Source organism: Heterodontus francisci, chromosome 47 (assembly GCF_036365525.1).
Source record: "Heterodontus francisci isolate sHetFra1 chromosome 47, sHetFra1.hap1, whole genome shotgun sequence".
NCBI classification, from domain to species: domain Eukaryota; kingdom Metazoa; phylum Chordata; class Chondrichthyes; order Heterodontiformes; family Heterodontidae; genus Heterodontus; species Heterodontus francisci.
In genome coordinates this window covers 1,778,878-1,802,861 of record NC_090417.1, presented here as the reverse complement: position 1 = coordinate 1,802,861, position 23,984 = coordinate 1,778,878, and the positions used below count along the sequence as shown (strand labels likewise).

General features: G+C 44.1%; 1 protein-coding gene across 5 annotated transcripts; it reads right to left on the bottom strand.

The window, feature by feature from the left end:
• Positions 1-555: 555 nt before the first annotated feature.
• c47h2orf42 (chromosome 47 C2orf42 homolog) lies at positions 556-22,274 on the bottom strand. 5 transcript variants are annotated; one of them, XM_068023460.1, is made up of 8 exons: positions 22,185-22,274; positions 18,273-19,141; positions 14,909-15,025; positions 13,404-13,505; positions 11,892-11,999; positions 9,135-9,235; positions 6,035-6,197; positions 556-3,389 (listed from the first exon to the last, which is right to left on the bottom strand). In XM_068023460.1, exons 2-8 carry the CDS (start codon positions 19,108-19,110, stop codon positions 3,181-3,183), a joined length of 1,638 nt encoding a protein of 545 aa, XP_067879561.1. In that variant the 5' UTR covers positions 19,111-19,141; positions 22,185-22,274; the 3' UTR covers positions 556-3,180. The 5 variants fall into 5 exon arrangements, with proteins under 5 accessions (XP_067879561.1, XP_067879562.1, XP_067879560.1 ...); XM_068023461.1 differs by having other exon boundaries at positions 18,273-19,138; positions 22,185-22,272; XM_068023459.1 differs by lacking the exon at positions 22,185-22,274 and adding an exon at positions 19,811-21,137.
• Positions 22,275-23,984: the final 1,710 nt, after the last annotated feature.

The window sequence follows — 23,984 nt, the reverse complement described above, 5'->3', positions numbered from 1 at the left end:
TGTTACCTGCCAGTTGTCAGCCCAAGCCTGGATGTCATCCAAATCCTGCTGTGGCCTGGCGTGGGCTGTTCCATTCGTGGAGGAGTTGTGAATGGAACTGAACACTGTGGAAGCATCAGCAGACAGCCCCATTTCTTGGGAGGGGAGATCATTAAGAAGCAGCAGGAGATGGTCAGGCCGAGGATGTTTCCGAGGAACTCATGCAGTGATGGCCTGGGGCGACAATGATTGATCTCCCACAATCACTTTCCTTTGCATGACTCCAACCACTGGAAAGTTTTCCCTTCAACCCAACTAGTAGACAGTTCTGCACAGTGAAGTGACACCTAAAGGGTTACAAGCCTGCAGCCAGCAAAGAGGGGAACTCCAACCCATCATTCCAGGCCGACTTTCAACCCTGATCAGTTGCCTGCTCACATCTTGGTGCACACAGGGAATTAGCTGACTCAATGTTCTCAAGGCTCCATCTAGTCAATGACGAAAATATTTAGCAAACTGCAAATCTCTCACAAACAACATGGAGCATGCAAAACAGATACAATCTTTTACCAAGGGTACAATGCAGCAAGACCAAAGTGAAAATTGATTATACAGGCAGAATTTATTCCAGAGGGCTCTCCACAAAAACCCAACATCATTCCCACAACTGGGGAGAGGGTTGGGGGCGAGGTTGGTGGTCGCAGGATTAAACCAGTCCAGTTAATGCCAATTGTATATCCATGCACGTTTTCTGGACAAACTGTGTAACATAATCCATGAGAAAATGGGAAAACTAAGGTAGTTCAATCCTGACAAATGCAGAATTGCCGTCGACACGACTGTTAACCCTTGCTTGCCCTTGCCCCGATCGGAGAGATGAGGCAAAGGCATCAGTACACAGGAATTCTAATGCTTCAACTACATACGTCGAAAGTTTTTTTGAAAAAAAAGTAAACTTTGAACTTAGGTTTACAAGTGCAGAGATTTCTCTGATGCACCTGATTATGTTATGGTAGATACCTGTCTCTAGATGAGTCTGGCTGCCTTTGTCCTAAGATGTGATGCTTTGCGCAGTAGGTTAGGAAGCCTGGGCGGTTATTAACCTGCATCAGCTTCCCCTTAACCCCAATGGGTCATTGGGTAAAGGCACTCCCTGGTGTGGAGCACCAAGTTCAGCCTTCAGACTGTGGCAGCAGAGTGGGCACTGCAGATGGCACCAGCAAGGAAGGGGACAGACAATCAGTCTGATTGCTGCAGAGTGACTGCTATTGCTAAGCAGTGCATTAGTGAATAACAGTGGATTTTGATGAGATTTGCCTCCATGGTGAACATCCTGCTTAAACTCACTGACAGGTGGAATGACCACTTAGGTGAAGTACCAGTACCTCAGCATGCATTAGTGCTTTCACAGGAGGAAGAGGAGAAAGTGTGTGTGTGGGCAGGCCGGGGGGGTGGGGGGGGGGTGGTGGTGCGTGGTGCTGGGGATATGTTAGAACTTGCTGCCAAGCCCAGTCTGGCCAAGAAATATCAATTACATGTAAAGATGCCAGTCTTGGATCAGTAGGAACATTCTCACCTGCAAGTCAAGAGTGGTGGGTTCCGGCCCCAAAACAGAGACTTGAGCATATCATCTAAACTGGCACTTCAGTGCAGTACTGAAGGAGCACTGCACTGTTGCAGATGTTGAAACTGCCCTCTCAGGTGAACATAAAAGATCCTGTGGCACTATTGCTGTTTGTGGGACCTTGCTGTTGCAAATTGGCTGCTGCGCTGCCCTACAATATAATACTGACTAAACTTCAAAAATACGTAATAGGCTATAAAGGACTTGGAGACATCCTGAGATTGTGAAAGGTGCTATATTAAAATGCAAATCACACATTTTTAGGTGCTGCGTGAAGTAAGTTCAACGTGAAAAGATGAGAGCATTCTATTCTCAGCTCTGACATTGCAGGCTCAAGGTCCACTTCAGCAAATGATCAAGGCTGGCACTCCAGTGCAGTACTGAAGGAGTGCTGCACAGTCAAGAGTTGCTGTCTTTTGATATAAAACTAAGACCCTGGATGCCTGTTTAGGTGGGTGCAATGGATTCCACGGCACTATTCAAAGAGCAGTCATGAGTTATCCCAATGCTTTGGCCAACATTTCACACTTATCGAACACGACCAACAACATTAACTGGTCATTTATCTCATTGGTTGTTCTTGGGATCTTGCTGCCTTGTTTCCTGCAGAACAGTGACTGCACTTGAAAAATAATTAGCTATAAAGCACTTTGGGGCATTGCAAGGGCCTGATGAGATGTTATCGAAATACAGATTCTTTTTCAGCTACTGTACAGTCTTACATTCAGATGCACAGTATGCAGCAAGTGCAATCATGGAAAACTGGTCAACGACAGAGGAGTTAGTGCAAGAAATTAATTTTAAAAGCTTTGTGAGTTAACTGCTATCCGTATTGCAAAGGTGAAATCTCTTGCTTTGACTGTTCTTCACACAGTTTCTGCATTTTGCGAAGGCCCAAAACTGCACCCCTTCTCCCCCGCCAGATACAGTTTCAGAGGTGTCAGGTGCCTGCCAGTGCCGAGACAGTCTGGGTGGTGAGTGGCTTCACTCCCGCAATAGGCCCCTGCTATCCTGTCAGTATCACCACTGCAGACTGTCCATACAGCATTTCTGCAAACGTGGTACCTTAAAAACACGCTCCTTATTTTGCTGGAGCGAGGTATAACTTCATTTGGTTCGCTGTCACGCAAATACAAGCCACAACACAAACTTCAGCCATTACCCGAGGACAAAAGATAATTAATTCAGATACAGGCCGCACACCCAGATCAGCATGGAGTTACACAGTCTCTACATGGTCATATGTCGATAACCTCCTTGACATAATAAGAAAATGGAAATCAAAGCATATCTAATGCTTACAAGAAGGATTGTTTAAATACTGTGATGCATTTTCAAAGTCTAAATTAATGACTGCAAGTCGTAGGAACAAACATGTTAAGTGCCATTAAATGCAACCCACAAGTCTACTGTCCTGCACTGGTCATTCAGAGGCAATCAGTCTTCAAACTCACAGTTTGGATTGCAGTTTTTTTGACCAGATTTGAGACTGATTCCAGAGGTCCTTTTGCACCCCGTTTGACCGCAGTACTGAATTTCCTTTCTTTTTCCTACCTACAAAAGAGGTGGCCCTGTTTTCAGTGAATATTAATGGTGGCTAGGGAAGGACTAAGCTCAAGACTCTGCTCCGGAGAGGGCTGCTGTTCTCTGTACTCAATGTGTCCATTCCGGTGGTGACCGTACTCAAGCTTAATCCTCATTTCCCCAATCTTCAACCTGGGCAGAATATCTGGGATCCATTCAATTATAAACGGAGTGGGTTCTTTCTGGTCGGGGGACATGTTCCCTGAAAGGAAAGGAGAAATCAGCAGTGAATTTCACAATAGCCAACAATTAAAGTAAAGTTGTTACAATCCACTGGATATCCCTTAACAGAAAAATGACCAAAATGTTATTGCCCCAGGCATACCATAAATCAAAGAGCTTTCAAAGGAATTCATGCTGTGCATATCATTCCTGATGCATTGTGTGCGTCTTCAAGGGTGCAGCAACAACTTGTATTTATGTTGCGTCTTTAATTTAACAAGATGTCCCAAGATGTCCCGAGGCATTACACAACAAAATAGGACACTGAGCCACATAAAGAGGTATTAGGGCAGATGACCAAAAGCTTGGTCAAAGCAGTGTCTGAAAGGAGAAAAGAGAGGTCGAGAGCCAGAGAGGTTTAGGGAGGAAATTTTAACGTAGGGTCGAGGCCGCTGAAGGCAGGGCCACCGATGGTGGAGTGATTAAAATCAGGGATGCTCAAGAGACTCCCTATCTCTGTAATCACCTTCAACCCTCCAAGATACTTGCGCTCATCGAATTCTGGCCTCTTGAGCATCCCTGATTTTAATCTCCCCACCGTTGGCAACCGTTGCTTCAGTTGCCTAGGCTCTAAGCTCTGGAATTCCCTTCCTGCCTCTTCACCTCGCTTCCCTCCTTTAAGACACTCCTTAAAACCTCAATCTTTGACCAAATATTTGCTCATCTGACCCAATATCTCCTTATGTGGCTCAATGTCATACTTTGTTTTATAATACTCCTGAGAAACGCCTTGCGACTTTTTATTAAGTTAAAGGTGCTATACAAATATAAGTTGGTGTTGTTGTATCAGTATTGCTTCAAACAAAGATAGGGCACATGGAGTGAACTTCTGGACAAGAGGCAAAGGCAAAAATCCCATGGGCATTTATCAGATAATTGGATACTGCGGTAGGGCTAAGGGGAAATAGAACCATAGGATTGTACTGGATGGAAGAGCTGTACTGCGTACAGATTTGGTCTCCCTATTTCAAAAAGGATATTCTGTTATTGGACGGGGTACAAAGGTTGGTCCCAGAATTTAAGGTTGTGACATTTGATGAACGATTGACTACCCTGAGGTTTTCCACACACTTGAAATTATAGAAGTGTTTATAATCATGAAAGATTTGGACAGATTGGATTGAAGGAAGGTTTCCTGCCATGTACAAAATTTAAACACAAGAGATATTTACAAATTAGGGGCAACAAAAGCAAATAGGAAATGCGGGAGAAGCAGCCAGATGGAATGGGCGGATATGTGGCAGATGAAATTTAATGCAGAGAAGTTTGAAGTTATACATTTTGGGAGGGAGAACAAGGAGAGGCAATATACAATAATGATACAATTCTCAAGTGGGTGCAGGAGCAGAGGGATCTGAGAGTATATGCGCACAAATTGTTGAAGGTGGCAGGGCAGCTTGAGAAAGTGGTTAATAAGGCAAATGGAATCCTGCATTTGAACAATGGAGGCATAGGATACAAAAGCAAGGAGGCCATGGTGAACCTTTATGAAACACTGGTTCAGCCTCGACTGATGTAACCAATTCTGGGCACCCGACTTTCGGGAGGATGCAGAAAAGATTTACAAGAATGGTTCCAGGGATGAGGGACTTCAGTTATGAGGAAAGAATGGAGAAGCTGGGGCTGTCTCCTTAGAGGAGGTTGAGAGGAGAGTTGATGGAGGTGTTCAAAATCATGAGGGGTCTGGACAGAGTGCATAGGCTGAATCTGTTCCCATTGGCAGAAGGATCAAGAACCAAAGGCAACATGAGGAAAATCTTTTTTTAGGCAGCGTGTGGTCAGGATCTGGAATGCATTGCCTGATGGTGTGGGAGAGGCAGATTCAATCGTGGCTTTCAAAAAGGAATTGCATAATTATTTGAAGAGCAAAGATGTGCAGGGCTACGGAAAGTCAGGGGTGGGACGAGCTGAGTTGCTCTTGTGAGTGAGCCAGTACAGACAAGATGGGTCCAACAGCCTCCTTCTGTGCTGTGGCCATTCTATGATTAAAAGCAAGGGTGCGGTTTATTAGGGACCATCTTCACTGGAGAAGAGGATGCTGCTAATGTAGCAGTAAAGGAGGAGATAGTAGCAATATTGAATAGTATAAAAATAGATAAACAGGATGTACTTAAAAGGTTGGCAGCCTTCAAAGTAGAAAAGGCACCCAGTCAGGATGGGACACTCCTCTCCGCTACTGGGGGAAGTAAGGGTGGAAATTGTAGAGGCTTGGGACACAATCCTCTCATCCCTCTTAGATATGGGAGTGGTGCCAGTGGATTGAAGGATTGAAAATGTTACACTCCTGTTTAAAATGGGGACAGGGATAAACCCAGCAACTACAGCCTAACACTGGTGGTTGGGAAACTTTTAGAGACAATAATCAGGTACAAAATTAATTGCCGCTTGGAAAAATGTGTCTTAATAAATGAAAGCCAGCACAGATTTGTTAAAAGAGAATCATGTTTGACTAACTTGATTGTGTTCTGGTGGCACAGTTGATGTTGTGCATATAGACTTACAAAAGGTGTTTGACATAGTACCACCCAGTAGACCTTTAGAAAAATTCAAGCCCAAGGGATTAAGGTACTTACATTAAAAATAAAAGCACCCAAATAGCAACACACTCGGTACCAAATTACTCACCGACTCTCAGGAATGTCTTGAGTTCCAGCGGCCGAATTATTGGCTGCTTCTCCACTCGGCCGTAAGCCTCTGCGATACTTTCTACCTGAACCTTCGGGCACTTAAACAACTCGTAGGTGCCATCACGGTTTTCAATGAAACTGCGGGTAACCTCCAGGGGCATCTGAAAGGTGGAATAAGGTGCGCTGGATTAGAGGCTAAAAATCCCAAGAGCCGTTTTCCACCATACAAAGCACTAAGATTAATTTAACTTTTGAAGCTAGGATGTCTGTCTGTCTCTCTCTCTCTCTTTGTGTATACGTGTCTCTCAATAGTTTCCTCCCTCCACATTCCTAAGCATTTGGCCTTCACCCAGCATTCATGGGTCTAAATCTATGTCCTTGTGCTTTCTATTCTGATGCATTACAGCACGAACACAGTGTCAAAGTACAATGCTTAAAGCTTGTGTTAAAATTATTCTGTCAGAAAAGTACCTGACTTGTTCTTATGAAAGGTCATCAACCTGAAAAACGTTAACTCTGCTCATCTCTCCACAGCTGCTGCCTGACCTGCGGAGTATTTCCAGCAGTTTCTAGACCTATCAACTTCAGTGGTTAAGCAGCAGGACAGGCTCTGGGAACTGAGCCTGAATCCAATCTACTTAGATTTAAGTCTCCACTGTGTGGTGGCACTGATGTTGAGCAGGACAAGTTTGGCCACTACCTATCCATTCCTCATAGGCTTCAAACCAGAGCTGAGAACTAGCCACAATTTTGTGGCTCACCTTCGAGAGGCCACTTGAACAGATCCATATGAAATGTGAATATCAGACAAGTTCACTAGGTTGATGGTCTTCTGGAGTTCCAGCACACTCGGGCTAAAATTATTATCCTTGTTAAATTTAACAGCATGGGTGAGAAACTGAATGAGCACTTTGCATCCATTTTTACCAAGGAAGAAAATGCTGCCAAAGTTATCATGAAAAGGAGGAGGTCGTTGAGACAGTGGATGGGCTAAAAATTGATACAAAGTTGGTTAAATGACAGGAAACAAACAGTTGTGGTGAACTGTTGTTTTTCGGATTGGAGGAAGCTATGTAGTGGGCTTCCTCAGGGGTTTGTATTGAAATCACTGCTTTTCTTGATCTATAGTAATGACCTAGACTTGGGTGTATGGGGCACAATTTCAAAATTTGCAGATGACAAAACTTGAAAATATTGTCAACGGTGAGGAGGACATCAGGAGGACATAGGCAGGCTGGTGGAACGGGCGGACATGTGGCAGGTCAAATTTAATGCACAGGAAGTGTGAAGTGACACATTTTGGTCGGAAGAACCAAGAGGGGCAATATGGAATAAAGGATAAAATTCTAAAGGAGGTGCAGGGCAGAAGGACCTGTGGTAAATATGCACAAATCACTAAAGGTGACAGGGCAGGTTGAGAAAGTGGTTAATAAGGCATATGGGATCCTGGGCTTTAGAAATAGAGGTATAGAGCAGAAAAGCAAGGAGTTATGGTGAAGCTTTAGTGGTTCAGCCTCAATTGGAGTATTGTGCCGAATTCTGGGTACCAGACTTTAGGAAGGATGCGGAGGCATTAGATGGGGTGCAGAAAAGATTTATGAGAATGGTTTCAGGGATGAAGGAATTAAATTATGTGGATAGGTTGGGGAAACTGGGGCTGTTCTCCTTGGAGAAGAGAAGATTAAGAAGAGATGTGATAGAGATGTTCAAAATCATGAGAGGTCTGGACAGAGCAGCTGGAGAGAAACTGTTCTCGTTGGCAGAAGGATTGAGAACCAGTGGGCACCGAGTTAAGGTGATTAGCAAAAGAAGCAAAACTTTTTAGGCAGTAAGTGGTTAGGATCTGGATTGCTCTGCCTGGGAGCGTGGTGGAGGCAGATTCAGCTGTGGCTTTCAAAAAGGTATTGTATAATTATCTGAACAGAAACAATTTTCCAGGTTATGGGAAAAAGGCAGGGGAGTGGGACGAGCTGAGTTGCTCTTGTGAGCGAGCCAGCACAGATGCTGCAGGTCTAATGGCCTCCTTCTGTGTTGTAACCATTCTACAATTCTAAAATTATTGAGCTGTGAAAAGGGGTAACAACCACAAAAGCTTCCAGCACAATAGACCATTTGGCCAAAGTTGCGCTAAAATTAACCGACAGAATTTTCACACGAGTTTTGAGACATCTTTACTCTGCATTTAATTTGTTGTAGCTGATCCAGGAGTGCTTGATTCAGACTGCTAAATGAAAAACACCCACGAGAGGGTGCAGAGGAGATTTACTAGGATGGTACCAGCGACAAGGGACTTCAGTTACGTGGAGAGACGAGAGAAGCTACTTTAACAGAGGTGTTCAAAATTAGGAGTGGCTTTGATAGAATAAATAAGGAGAAACTGATTCTAGTGACAGGGTGAGGTCAGTAACCTGAGATTTGAAATAATTGGCAAGAGAACCAGAGGGTAGATAAGAATTTTTTTCCACAAAGTGAGTTGTTATAATCTGAAATGCACTGCCTGAAAGGGTGGGCAAGCAGATTCAAAAGTAAATTTAAAAAATAAACTGGATATCTACTTGAAAAAGAACGATCTGCGGGGCTATGGGGAAAGAGTTTGCTTTCGAAGAGCCAGACAGACATAATGGGCCAAAATAGAGCCTCCGTCTGTGCTGAATGATTCTGTGAGCCAGTCAGTCATTGAACCACATAGGACATCTAAACTCATTGAGTCATAGAGTTCTACAGCACAGAAACAGGCCCTTCGGCCCACCGAGTCTGTGCCGACCATCAACCACCCATTTATACTAATCCTACACTAATTCCATATTCCTACCACATCCCCACCTGTCCCTATATTTCCCTACAACCTACCTATACTAGGGGAAATTTATAATGGCCAATTTACCTATCAACCTGCAAGTCTTTGGCATGTGGGAGGAAACCGGAGCACCCGGAGGAAACCCACGCAGACACAGGGAGAACTTGCAAACTCCACACAGGATCTGTATGGAAAGCGGAGGTCTGTTGAAATGCAGTCGCTAACATTTTCTCTTGTTGAGACTTAAGGCTTGGCCTTTGCTCAGTGGGAGTACTGGAGCCTTATTGCAGACTCTACCTACCTCCGGGGTATCAAATATCTGCTTGACCTGCAGAACATTTGTGATCTGCCAGGTATATTTGGAGAACGTTCCCAGAGGCAGTGCATCCTTCCGAACAAAACCTACAAGGCACAACACACACGTCAGATGTCACATATCAAAGTGCCAAAAGCATAAAAAGGAAAGAAAATTGGTTACTTTGCGCTGTTTCTTCCGACCTGGATCACCCAGCCTCTCTCCCAGGGCAGGAGCTACAGATTTAAAAGCAGCTGCCAGGCTACAGAAATTCACCTCAGCAAAAAGTCTCCACTTGATCTCAGGAGCTGTCTAATTCAAATCTGGAATTCAGGAGAACCGTCTTTACTCAGAGAGTGGTTAGAATGTGGAACTCGCCACTACAAGGAGTGGTTGAGGCGAATAGTGTAGCTGCATTGAAAGGGAAGTTAGATAGTTACACGAGGGAGAAAGGAGTAACGCTGATGAGGGAACATGAAATGTGGTGGGAGGAGATTCGTATGGAGCACAAATGCCAGCATCGACTTGTTGGATCCAACAGCCTGTTTCTATTCTCCCTCCTCACACAGGGGACTTGCTGGATTAAACACAGCTCATTCTCAACAGCACCATGACAGCCATGCTCCAGAATTCAAGACCATCCCTGGGCAATGCAATGAGAGACCAGCCAGAAACTTAGTAAGAACGCAAGAATTTTTTGCAACAGTAGAGCATCAGACACAAGCCTGTCCTTTCAGTGAAGACTCAGACAAACAAACATCAACTTGAAACATGACTCTTACCGTCCTCTCGCCACAGATGCTGCCTTACCTGCGCAGCGTTCGCACCATTTTCTGTTTACACTTTCTGTTTCACCACATCCCTCAATTAATTTTTTGAGAATTGCATCCGACTGCCTCTTGAGCATATTAATGTCCTCCCTGGCAACTTATTTCACAATTCTGTTACTTTTCGGGTAGAAAAACTTATTTCTAACTTTGAAGTTTAACTGAATCCTCGAACCCTTCAACATTCTCATGTGTTCCGAGGAGTGATATGTTGACAAGTTGAGGTGAGATTAATAAACCACTCAAGCTTTTTGTTTGTGACACATGAAGTCATCACAATTCACGAAACACAACTAGAGATATATAATATATATATATTTCTTTTGGGCCTCCTTATTTCGAGAGACAATGGGTAAGCGCCTGGAGGTGGTCAGTGGTTTGTGAAGCAGCGCCTGGAGTGGCGATAAAGGCCAATTCTAGAGTGACAGGCTCTTCCACAGGTGCTGCAGAGAAATTTGTTTGTCGGGGCTGTTGCACAGTTGGCTCTCCCCTTGCGCCTCTGTCTTTTTTCCTGCCAACTGCTAAGTCTCTTCGACTCGCCACACTTTAGCCCAGTCTTTATGGCTGCCCGCCAGCTCTGGCGAACGCTGGCAACTGACTCCCACGACTTGTGATCAATGTCACGGGATTTCATGTCGCGTTTGCAGACGTCTTTGAAGCGGAGACGTGGACGGCCGGTGGGTCTGATACCAGTGGCGAGCTCGCTGTACAATGTGTCTTTGGGGATCCTGCCATCTTCCATGTGGCTCACATGGCCAAGCCACCTCAAGCGCCGTATATATATATATATTATATATATATATTATAGATGCACATATGTACACACACACACTACGTACTTCTCTGCAAAATTAAATGGCATTTTAGACATAGTTGTGCGAAGCCGTGTCATCATTACTCCCACAAAGAGTCGATAAACAAAGCCATGGGCGGCTTCTAGAACCAGAGAAAGGGGAAAATAATTGGAATGAAGTTTGTTCCAAGTCTCATCGGATAACTGCAGAGCGAATGGTGCTTCTGCAGTCCTGGCAGAAATCTGAACGAAAGTCACCACATCTGGTGAAGACAGTGTGCAGCATGGAGAGCGAAGACACAGCAGGAAAGAACAATCAGTGTTTCGTTTAGCTTTTTAAAAAAAAGTTGTTTTGGATTTTTGTTTTTCATGGTGGTAGGGAATGGCTTTTCCGCAGTGTTCATTTAGCATCACCATCAGGTGCACACAAAAGTCACTCCTCTCTGAACCCAATGTGCCTTTCTACAGCCTCTAAAGTGCATTGGGAACAAATGGAAATCTACCAATTCCCACATCAACCACGGTCATGTTTTCTCTGACTGTAATTCCTAATTCTAATAATAAACAATAAAAGCAGTTTCGTGCTGCGATAAATAACATAGAATTTACAGCACAGAACCAAGCCATTTAGCCCAACTGGTCTACGCTGGCGTTTATGCTCCAGAAAAGCCTCCTCCATCCCTCTAACCCCATCAGCATACCTTTCTATTTCTTTCGCCCTCATGTGTTTAGATAGCTTTCCTGTAAATGCATCTATGCTAGTCACCTCAACTACTCTCTGTGGTAGCAAGTTCCATATTATAGCCACTCATTGCAGGAAATTGCTTCAACTGAATTCCCTATTCAAATTATTAGCTTATATTAATGGCTTCTTTGGTCTCCTCCACAAGTAGAAATTGGGTCGTGATTGTTCCAATCCTGGGAGAATGGCAGCAGACTAAAGGCAACATTCATTCCAACTGGCTGAGCGGAATCTGAACCCAGGTTCCCGGAAGTGAAAGGATGCTGAGTAACCCAAGGCGTTACCCAATCCCTTTAACCTACCAGGGTCACGTACTTGTTTGTCACACACTTTCACCTCGACATACTTGTCCTGGAATTTGGTGCAATGCAACACCTGCACAGGTGAGTAACATGCGTTACCTGTGGTGGAGTTGGGTAGACGTTTCTTTTTACTGCCCATTGAAATCCTCTGCTGCAGGGCATCAAAAAAGGCCTGTGGGACATGGAACACCAGTGGTTCGGGCTTCCCTGTATTAACAACAACAGAGTCTTTACAACAACTTGCAATTTTGACATGCCTGCAACAACCTCCACTGATTTAATTATTTTAACAACAATTTGCATTCATAAAGCCCCAAGGTGCTGCACAGGCGTGGAATGGAGGAACACAGAGGTTTTGGAGGGTTGTAGGGATGCAGAAGGCTACTGAGGAAGGAAGAGGTGAGACCATGGAGGAAGTTGAACAAAGAGGATGAGAAATTTAAAACCAAGCCATTCATGGAACCAATGTCAGTGAACACAGGGGTGATGGAAAAACACTGCAGTTAGTCAGAATGGTAACATACTGCTGTAATCAAATTCTCCAGCTATAATTACTTCATTAACTTTAAACTATGGGAACACAACATACAGAGCTTTCGAGATCGAATGATTGGTGCTAAATGCCAAAGGCTCCAACACTCCCAATCAGATCCAGGTTTGGTGCTGATTACTGCGCGACCAGATGGAGATAAGTTTTGCCAACCCTCCACTGTTATCCTGGAGTACCTACCATTCAGGATTAATTTCCTAGACACTGGTGGGAGCAACCCAGGGAAAATAAATCCTAGGACCATTAAAAAAAAACTATTTTTCATTCTCTTTCAACACATTTCACTTATTAGTTATAAAAATATTGGAGATGGGGAGGGGAAAAAAAATAAAGCTGCTTAACCAGGCCCAGTGGTTGGAGGTCCCATGATGTAACCTCCAGGAATACCAAAGTTGGCGACCCAAACTGGAACTGGTAGCCAACGTCAGCTGTTCTGCCTATTACTGCATTTGAGACAATGACAAATCCATGCGCACACCTTACATTTATGATTTTATATGGTTGGTAAGGGTGGCGTCACCAGAAAGACTGTCAGTCATGCAGAAGTGTCAAATTTGGTTTGCTAACTCTCCTGTGAAGGGCCTTAGGACATCTTACGCTATTCAAGGTGCTATATAAATGCAAGTTGTTGTTGTTGCTGAGATAAAGTGCCTTTTCAAGGTAGAGTTCCCCAAACTGTAAGCCTTTTAACAAATACCTTTATCTCGCTTATGAATATTTGGAATGAGCTCTGAATAATAATTTTAAGGATGATATTTAGGAGAGGAAACGAGTGTGAGGCTTTCCTGCCTGAGCCTCTGATTGCAGTGACCACTGTTTGCGTTCCCTTTTAGCACTGCTGACGGCCAACACTCCACAGTAGTGGGCCGATAACATTTACAGTTGGGTTCCCTCAACAGACATCGCCACATTAAATTGCACTGTTGCAAATCCATTCCAGCCATTAAAAGAAAGAGAAAAATCATTGTATCGAAGGCATCGATACCAACAATAATGGGAACGTCCCACAAAAAATTGAGCCCCTGCTCCTTTAAGAAAGACTTGTAAAAACACTCACTGACCATCGAATTGGTAATGCATAGTTTGATTGATGCGTTCAGTGACGCTAGCAAGCCAGTCCTGAAATGACAGAGTCACTTGGGATTCATCTATGGGTTGACTCGCTGAAAGAGAGAGAAAAAAAGGTCATTGCACTGGCATCAGTTACTGCTATACCAACAGACAAAGACTTTTGATGTTCATTTGTTTCTTTGGCTGTCCTTGTTGGGTGGGTGGGTGCCTTCCCTTCCCTTGGGACATGAGGGCGGCACAGTGGCGCAGTGGTTAGCACTGCAGCCTCACAGCTCCAGGGACCCGGGTTCGATTCTGGGTACTGCCTGTGTGGAGTTTGCAAGTTCTCCCTGTGTCTGCGTGGGTTTTCTCCGGGTGCTCCGGTTTCCTCCCACAAGCCAAAAGACTTGCAGGTTGGTAGGTAAATTGGCCATTATAAATTGTCACTAGTATAGGTAGGTGGTAGGGAAATATAGGGACAGGTGGGGATGTTTGGTAGGAATATGGGATTAGTGTAGGATTAGTATAAATGGGTGGTTGATGGTCGGCACAGACTCGGTGGGCTGAAGGGCCTGTTTCAGTGCTGTATCTCTAATCTAATCTAATCTAATGAAGCACTCCCTCTGCCTGAGCACTGTCAACCTGAGCATCAGCTCTCTGTGCTTAGAGAACTGGTATGTCTCCTTCAAAGAAAACAGTATGAATTCCATTCTCGCAAACAGAGACACTAATTGCGAACATCTCAGTCGTTTGGTTAAGCAGGGTCTGTGGGTGCACATTTGAGGCACCTGGCTTAAAATTGGTGAGTAAACATTTGTGGGCCACCAGCACAGAACTGTCCCTTACTTAGAATTATAAAGATAGTTCTTTTTATTTGTATATGGGATGTGAGCATCAGAAACAAGGGCAGCATTTATTGCCTATCCCTAATTGCCCTCGAGAAGGTGTTGGTGAGCCACCTTGTTGAACCACTGCTGTCTGGGTGCTGTTAGATAGGGAGCTCTTGGATTTTGACCTAGTGATGATGAATGAACACTTCCAAAACCTCACAAGACCCTTCATTGGCGCGCTTTCAAACAAAACTTGACACCGAACCACATAAGGAGATATTAGGACAGGTGACCAAAAGCTTGGTCAAAGAGGTAGGTTTTAAGGAGCATCTCAAAGAAGAAAAGAGAGGCAGCGAGGCAGAGAGGTTGAGGGAGGAAATTCCAGTGCTTAGGACCTAGGCAACTAAAGGCACAGCTGGCAACGGTGGGGCAATGAAAATGTCACTCAGAGAAGTCACAGGACAGCTGGTGTGGGAAATGGAAAAACAAGCCAAGTGTGCAGTATGCAGCAGGGCCAGGGTGCAGACTCTATTGAGGTTGGAACGGAGGCACATTGTTGGGGAGAGTGGAGGAAGCTTCATCCTGTTACTGACAGTGCAGCCTCAACATTAGCAGCTCTCACCTTGTGACTGTAAAATTCCCATTAAAAAAAGGCAAAATTTGAGTTGCATTCAGTGGGAGCTTACCAGTTACATCGTCCTTTTTCTTCTTCTTTGCTTTTGAAACTGCACTTGCTGCAGCCTGGGTTGTGGGGTCCTGGGGGTAAATTGCCAGCAATCGTGTCTCAGAATTTGCCTGAAGCCCTAGTTAAAGAAAATTGAATCCAAGATAAACAAGACAGCATTACAAAATAAATATTAAGAAATCCAATAATAGACGCAGGAGAAACTTCTTTCACCAGAGAGGGATTAGAATGTGGAACTCACTACCACAAAGAGTAGTTGAGGTGAATAGCATAGACATCCTTAAAGGGAAGATAGATCACTGCATGAGGGGGAAAGGATATCTTGATGGGGTTAGATGAAGTGACATAGACCAGTTGGGCTGAATGGTCTCTTTCTATGCTGTGTAATTCTATACAATATTGGGAATGTTAGGCTCCAGTATAATGGTAAACTCCATCTCAACATATCCCTCAATCCATACACTCCATAAGCCTCTTAAAAACATTCACATTGTCTCCTCCAATGGCCTTCCCTGCAGCTTAATCACCCATCAATTACACTTCCGACCAAAAAAATGAGTCGAACTCTCTTCCCTTGATATTCAATTACATTACCGTCACCAAATTCCCCACCATCAACATCATGGGGGTCACCATTGGTCAGACATTGAACTGGACCAGCTACATAAATACTGTGGCTACAAGAGGTTAGAGGCTGAGCATTACATGGTGAATGACTTGCCTCCTGACTCCCCAAAGCCTGTCCACCATCTACAAGGCACAAGTCAGGAGCGTGATGGAATACCCTCCACTTGCCCTGGATGAATGTGGTTCCAACAACACTCACGAAGCTCGACACCATCCAGGACAAAGCAACCCGCTTGATCAGCAACCCATCTACAAACATTCACTCCCTCCACCACCAGTCACAGTGGCAGCAGTGTGTACCAAATGCAAGATGCACTGCAGCAACTCACCAAGGCTCCTTCCCGACAGCACCTTCCAAACCCGCAAACTCTACCACCTAGAAGGACAAGGGCAGCAGATGCATGGGAACACCACCACCTGCAAGTTCCCCTCCATGTCACACACCATCCTGACTTGGAACTTTATCACCGTTCCTTCACTGTCACTGGGTCGAAACACAGGAACTCCCTTCCTAACAGCACTACGGGTGTACCTACACCACATGGACTGCAGTGGTTCAAGAAGGCAGCTCACTACCACCTTCTCAAGGGCAGCACAGTGGCGCAGTGGTTAGCACCACAGCCTCACAGCTCCAGCGACCCGGGTTCGGTTCTGGGTACTGCCCGTGTGGAGTTTGCAAGTTCTCCCTGTGAACCGCGTGGGTTTCCTCCGGGTGCTCCGGTTTCCTCCCACAGCCGAAGACTTGCAAGTTGATAGGTAAATTGGCCATTGTAAATTGTCTCTTGTGTAGGTAGGTGGTAGGAGAATGGTGGGGATGTGGTAAGGAATATGGGATTAATGTAGGATTAGTATAAATGGGTGGTTGCTGGTCGGCATAGACTCGGTGGGCCGAAGGGCCTGTTTCAGTGCTGTATCTCTAAATAAATAAATAAAGGGAAATTAGGGATGGGCAACAAACGCTGGTTGTGCCAATGATGCCCACATCCCATGAACAAATAAAAAAATAGTATACTGCTGGTCTCACTCCTAACTGTAAGTATATCCTTGACACCACAGTTACGTGTTAGTATATTAAGCACTTATAATATATGCTAATTAAGTGGCTTCCTGGGTGTTCCACCATAGATGATTTCTTGGCAAAGTAATAACATTATAACTGGTAATCCATCATTTTGAATGGGTCATGTATCAAGGACAACAGCAGCTGCAGCCTTCCATCAGGACAGAATTTCAAAGAGAGGGAAAGAAAATCAGCCAAGGTTCCCCACTCCTGATCACCATCCCCGGGCAACTGTTGAAAAGTTTGTGTGTGGTCGTCCTGGTTTAGCTGTGGTACCCGATCAGCTTGACCGGCTTCCCTAAACTCACTGTTTCAGCTCTCACAAAAAGAATAGGCACTCAAGTACCAATGGAACAACACCCCATCAGAGAGTTCCTGTCCTTAGGAGAGAAGGCGAAGGGAGAGAGTGAGCAGGAAGGAAAAATAATGGGATATTTAGTAATGATTACAGGCAGTGATTTGGCTGAAGGGACAAGATGTCATAACTCAGAGAACAAAGATCAAGCCTCGAACTGAAATTTTTGAATTCGTTAGTGGGATGTTGGTGTCGCTGACTAGGCCAGAATTTATTGACCATCCCTAATTGCCCTTGAACTGTGTGGCTTGCTAGGGTAGTTAAGAGTCAACCACACTGCTGTGGGTCTGCAGTCACGTTGGCCAGACGAGGTAAGGACGGCAGATTTCCTTCCCGAAAGGACATTGGTGAACCAGATGGGTTTTTACAACAATTGACAATGGTTTCATGGTGACCTTTTTCGACAAGTTTTTAAATTCCAGATTTATTAACTGAATTTAAATTTCACCATCTGCTGTGAGCTCTGGATTACTAGCCCAGTGACAGTACCACTACGCCACCGCCTCCCCTTTCTTGACTGTTTGTTAAGTTAATTGATGTCCGCTCTGTACAAAATTAAAACTCAACAGCGATAGCTTTGATGTGGAAAACATAGGAATTTTGTTTGATACGGTGCCAAGTACTGATGAAGAAAGCCTTGGAATTTTTCTTTTAATGGTCATCACATATAGACATAAAATATGAACTATTTTGGGGAACTATGAAATTATAACTAAGGTCCACATCTTCCTTTATATTGTACGGTCTATAAAGATTGGCAATTTTATTTGTGGCTCTCCCATAACATGAATTGTAATGGGTCAGCTGACCACCTACTACTCAATTCTGCTGATCTACACCTAAACAGAACTGGGTTAGAAAGAAGGACTTGCATTTCTGTAGCACCTTTCACCTCCTCAGGATGTCCTCAAGTGTCTCAGAGGCAATCAAGTACTTTTGAAGTGTCGTCACTATAGTAATGTGGGAAAAGCAGCAGCCAAAGTAGGCACAGCAAGCTGCCACAGACAGCAAAGTGATAATGACCAGAGATGTTGGCTCGGGGATAAATATTGGCCAGGACACCAGGGTGGGGGGGGGGGGGGGAAGAACTCCCCATGCTCTTCTTCAAATAGTACTAGGCGATCTCCTGCGTCCACCTGAGAGGGCAGACACAGCCTCGATTTAACATTAACATTAAGCTAAGTCTATCAAAACTCATTCGACTCAAGAGCCAAATCAGAAAGGAGACTTTCACCCCATCAACTGGGGTTGAACCCAGGACCTTCCAATGACTGCAACATTATCTGACAATTCAGTGCATAAGGCAGCTTAATTTATACTTACCAGAATTTCTGCACCTACCCGAGGAATCAAAGTTGATGAAATACGAAAATTCTTGCCCCAACTTCTCATCGCTGGCAAAGGCGCAGACACATGCGTAGAAGTGAATGCATCGTTTTGGTGGCTCCTCTGTGCTGGAGCTCAACTTACTGGCTTTGAAAGCCTGGCATGAACAGTAAAATTTGTGCTCCATCACACCTTTATTCCTAGTCTTCTCATGGAACGAAACGTGCAGAAAGCCTAAGCTGTGCTTTGGGCTGGCTTTGCACTTCACCACCATAATGGTCTTTGTGATCCTCTGCACCAGGGGTCCACTCGATTCGGTCGCCAAGGTCCAGATGGCCTGCTTGGTTTCAGTGGCCACTTGAAGAGAGTTCAGCACAGAGCTCTTCAGAGTATGCGGAGTGGCTTCCACATGACACTCCATTGCAAGCTTGATGTGCTGGCACTGATTCTCGGAGACTCCTTGAGAGGATACTTTGAAACAGGTGGGGACTAAGCAGCGCCCGGTTATATGGGTAATAATGGTGCCATCCACTGTCTGAATTGCCTCCGTTGTGCCCAGTTCCACAAAGCCCCTGTAGTCAGGCCCTCGGTCTCGAAGTCTCACCGAGTACACCTGCGAAGCAGATCCGGTGACTATGCGAACGGCATCAATGCTGGGTTGCTGTTTCCGAACTCCATCCCTGAAGACAGCACCACAGCTTTTATTCTTGCAGCTCAGCCCACGTGTACCATTGAACGTCCCACATTTGGGGCACTTTTTAATGCCCCGAAGAGTAGGTTTGCCCAAGTCGGCGAGGAAAGCCGGCGTTTTCGCCCTCTCGGAGTGCTGCTCCATCTCTCATAGGACTCGTCTTGTTAATACCCTACTGGAGAGGAGAGGGATTAAACTTGTCAAGTAAACAAGGCAAGGCTTTCAAAGATAATTATAGTGCAGCATGAAGAGGCGACTTGTCTACAACACTTAACTACTGTCGGTGCGATGAAGAGGTCAGGACCAGGTCTAAAGGAATCCATTTCGGAAGGGGCTATTAGCACGATGACTGAGATGATGGTCAATCCTATCATACCCAGTCCCAATTCTGTTGACCGCACCAGTGGATGACACAGTGTAAAACTGTTCAAAAATGCTCAGGTATTTACAAGAATAGACGATGCAACTGACAGCCTTTTCTTATAAAGGCCTGATGTTAGTCTCAACAATTCCCAATCACTTTTCAATAAAAAAAACTTACATGTCTGTATTTTGATTTTAAAATATGGATGCCAAAAACATATAATAGCAAATAGGAAAACATTCAAACAATCATGCAAAAAAAAAATGGGTTTGATTTTCCAAAATCGCAATGTTGAAATGCCACAGTGGTTTACGTTAGTTTCAAGTGACTGCCACACAAGTCATTAGGGACCTGCGCATAAGGTATGAGAAGCCTTCGACTGCGTTCTGGAGTTTCATGAAAATTTCTATTTCCCTAAAATTGGGAGGAAGTGTCAAGTTTGGCAGGACATCAACGGATACGGTGAGGCAGAAAGTGTACCTTTTCTGATCTCTGTAACCTCTTCCAGCCATACAACTCTCCGAGATCTCTTGGCTGCCCCAATTCTGTTCTCTTGTGCATTCCTGACTTTCATCACCTACGATCGGTGGCCATGTCTTCAGATGGCTCGGTCCTAAACACAACAGCCTCCCTAAACCTCTCCACTTCTCTCTCCTCCATTATGTCGCTCCTTAAAACCTACTTATCAGATACAGAATTGTGTCCACTTCCTATATTATACTTTTGCCATTACCCGGTGAAAATATTGAATAATCTGTGACTTCTATGCAATAACTAAATATGTACAGTTTCATATTTTCATTTCAAGATAAATGCCCAAAACACTTAATCATTATAATTGTCTTTACTGCAATAGATATAAATTTTGCAGCACATTTGGCCAAACTAGTTTTTTCATTAGAATTTTTCAATAAAACTACCCTAGTTTTTTTCCTGCTTGCTCTGTCCATATTTTTGATCAAAATTCTACACAAAAAAATGACAAATCACACAGAGTTAGAAAATCATAGAAATCACAGCACAGAAAGATTATTGGCCCGTTTCCTGTATTGTTTCACAGTCTTCCTATTTAAATACTAAGTCTTTGTTGAAAGATGTTCTAGTGTCTGCCTCAATAACCACTCTGTTGAAGCATTCCTTGTTCTAATAACCCTCTTGTGAAAAAATCTACCAGTTTCTACTTTCACTTTTCTAACAGTAATCCCCTATCTTCATTGACCCACCTACGTTCAATTTAAAAATTCTTACCAGAGTGTACAATTCCATCCAAGGCCTCACCCCTTCCCATCTCTGTAACCACTCCCTGCCCTACAAACCTCAGAGATCTCTGTGGGCATTTCACTTTATGAGTAGAATTAGGAAAGAGAAAAAAGAATTTAAGAATGTAGTGGGAGTGGTTCATTGATCCACTGGTAGCAGCTGCGAAATGGTAGAAGGTAAAATGCAGATTTTAGACAAGCATTTAGCAAATGCAGACTGGTTTAAAATGGGGAAAGGCAGTGAATTATTTTACTGTTCAGGATCATTTTCTCCAACCAGGGGACATGCCATATTAGGTTGAGTCATGATTAATGAGTCAGATTGAGTTAACAGTGCCTGAACATTTATCTAATAGCATTTGATCATCCGTCCGATAACCTCCTCCTCAGAATTAGTGCCGGTTTTTGTCTGATTATACTCCTCTGAAGCACGTTGCAAGTTATTGGCTGTGAAGCCCTTTAAGCATCCTGAATTCTTGAAAGGCGCTATATAAATGGAAGTGCTTCTTCTTAGTCCAATGATACTCTGACCTCGCACCATGCTTCACCTAGAAAGTACAAGTAAGCGTGACTCTCTGTCTGTTATGCCACAGGAAATCAAAAGCTTTATAAACGTGCGCACTTATTTCCCATCCCAAACTGTTATCAACATCCTTAACTATTATAAACTGGCATATCCCAACTCTCTGGTGACCACCACCAAGGGAGAATGGCTCCTATTGAAAAATTGCTAATGGTGAAAGTTTCATTTCGAACAATTTCTTTAAATCTTAATACAGTATATAGCTGAACCATCATTACAATGCAACAGCTTTGCAAAGTATTGGACTTACCCAATAATCAAGTTTCATTAAATGGTCGGGTTGCTGGGAATACTAATCAGAAAGAAAGAACTTTTATTTATATACTGCCTTTCACGATAAGAGGATGTCCCATAGCACTTTGCAGTCAGTGAAATATTTTGAAGTGTTGTACAATAGGAAACTTGGCAGCTAATTTGTGCACAACAAGCTCCCATCAACAGCAATGAAGTAAATGACTAGATAATGGACAGACCACAGCAAGAAAAAAAGGGCTGGTTTCAGAGTGGCACAACCCATCCCAGTAAAATGCAGAACCACCAAACTTCTGAACGTTTTATTACAGGGAGAGAAAGATACTAAAATTTAGTCTACCACCGCCCATAGATTTTAATTTCTGGAATTTTGCCCATCCTGGGTCAACTAATTCAAAAATTTCACTGAAACCAGTAAGTGCTGCAAATCCTCCCGTTTCATGCCACCTCCAAGCTGCTATTTAACCATTGGCAGTTGATTGACAGGTGATAGACCCGCCTACCTTCCACTGTCCCGCCCTCAACGCCAATTCCTATTGGCCTAAACTGAGGCAAACCCCACAATATTGGAATCTAATTGGTGAAGCCAGCTGCCAATCAGGCCCAATAGGCCCAACCCACTTGTGCGCCCCGTCCGACAAACTGCATTAACAGCGAGGAGATGGGCTTTTCATGGCGATGGTGTGTCACTCGGAACCGCTTGTTCGCCGTTTTAATATGGATTTCCAGCAATGACACAAATCAAATAAAAGAGACTCACCTTCCTCTGGGCCAGTTTCTTCCCTACCCCCCCCTCCCATCCCCCCCGCTGCTCTGGACGTAAACACCCGGTCAAAGCCGGGTTCCTGTCAGACGCGCCGCCATTTCGCCTTACAAAAACTGCTCGGCGCTGGGCTGTAACGCCAACGCCTATTGGCTGTCCGCTGTCACCTGGGGAGGAGCCGCCCCCGGCGCCTTGTGGGAGATGTAGTTTCCCCGGGTCAGTGCCTCAGGTTCGGTCCGACGTCGGCATCGCTCTGGTACTACATCTCCCAGAATGCCGAGGTGCCGGCCGCCTCCCACCTTCAGCTGCTTGCAGAGCCCGCAGTGGCATTAACAGTGATGGCAGCGTCTGCAGCACTGTTGTTAACTGCTTTGGAATGCTTTTACCTAAAAACTGTAGGATGTAGCAAACGAGTGCTTTGAAAAGTGGGTTAGGGTTAGGAAAATCCCAATTTTAACGAGTTTTATTGTATTTTATCTTGAAGTACAAACAACTATGTTCTTCACTATCCAAGATAAGCAGAATATCCTCCAATTTTATAAAATACAAAAATGAGGTGAATGGAACAGGAGATTAATTTAAATGAGAGAAGGTGGCAGATTTTGTCGCACTCTAGTTGCCCCCGCCTCTGAATCCAATGGCTCCAGTGCCAAGATGCCGGCAGATAAGCGAGGTTGCAGTAAATAGCCTTTAATAGCTTTGCATTTCTCCCACAGGGTAGAGTTTTCGGTGAAGCATTGTTCCTATGTCTTCTAAGATACAGAAATTAGCATATCTACTGCAACATTGTGTACTGAGGAGATGGGTATTGCCAGCACGCAGGACACAAATGCCCCAGCTCCTCTCATCTAATTTTGCCCACAACCTGCCAAAGTTTGCTAGGCTGAAGCCACATTAGCCACAGGTGACGACGTAGAGCAATTGGTGAGAATTACGGTAGAAGAGAAGGCCATAGATTAGAGGCCGTGGAAGTGATACGGCATACATAACATGGATGGAATGAGTGCGCATTTTTATTTAAAATAAAGAACTTTAGGCAAGGAGTTTGCTACCCAAGAGTAAATGAAAATGGGCATCGAGAAATTCGACCCATAATCTGCATTGTTTTAATGAAAACAGTAACGAAAGTATTCATCTCCTTGAGCCCGTTATACCATCCAGTTGGATCATGGCTGATTAGTACCTCAACTCTCCTTGTTTGCGTCTTAAGCAATATCCTTATTTAACAAAAATCTCAATCTACAATTGTTTTATTGACTAACACTCGGAACCTATTGTACAGTTTCAAATTGAATGCATTCTTGACTAGCTGCTGAAAGCAGATTCAACAGTTGGGTGGGGGAGAGCAGGGGAGATATGATTTATCCTAACATGATCAATGTAGTTTTTGAAAGGGAGAAATGAAAAACAGCTAAGATTCTAGATTTAGGTAAGGCTGACTTCAGTGGGATGAGACAAAGACTGTCCACAGTAAACTGGGCAAATCTGTTCATGGGTAAAGAGACAGATCATCAATGTTAGGTGTTTACAAAGAATATGTGCTACAGAAGCAGTTTGTATTGCTAAGGAGCAAGAGCTCTACTTGCCAAAAGAACAGACTTGGATGACTAAGGAATTAAGAAACAACATAAAACGAAAAGAAAGCATATAGAAATGCAGACAAAGCAGAGATCCTGGCAACTGAGAGATATACACAGAACAGCAACGAGTGACAAAACAGATAGCAACAGTGACAAAAAGGAGCATGAAAAGAAATTTGCAAGGGAGATCAAAAATCAGCACAAAAATTTACCTTGA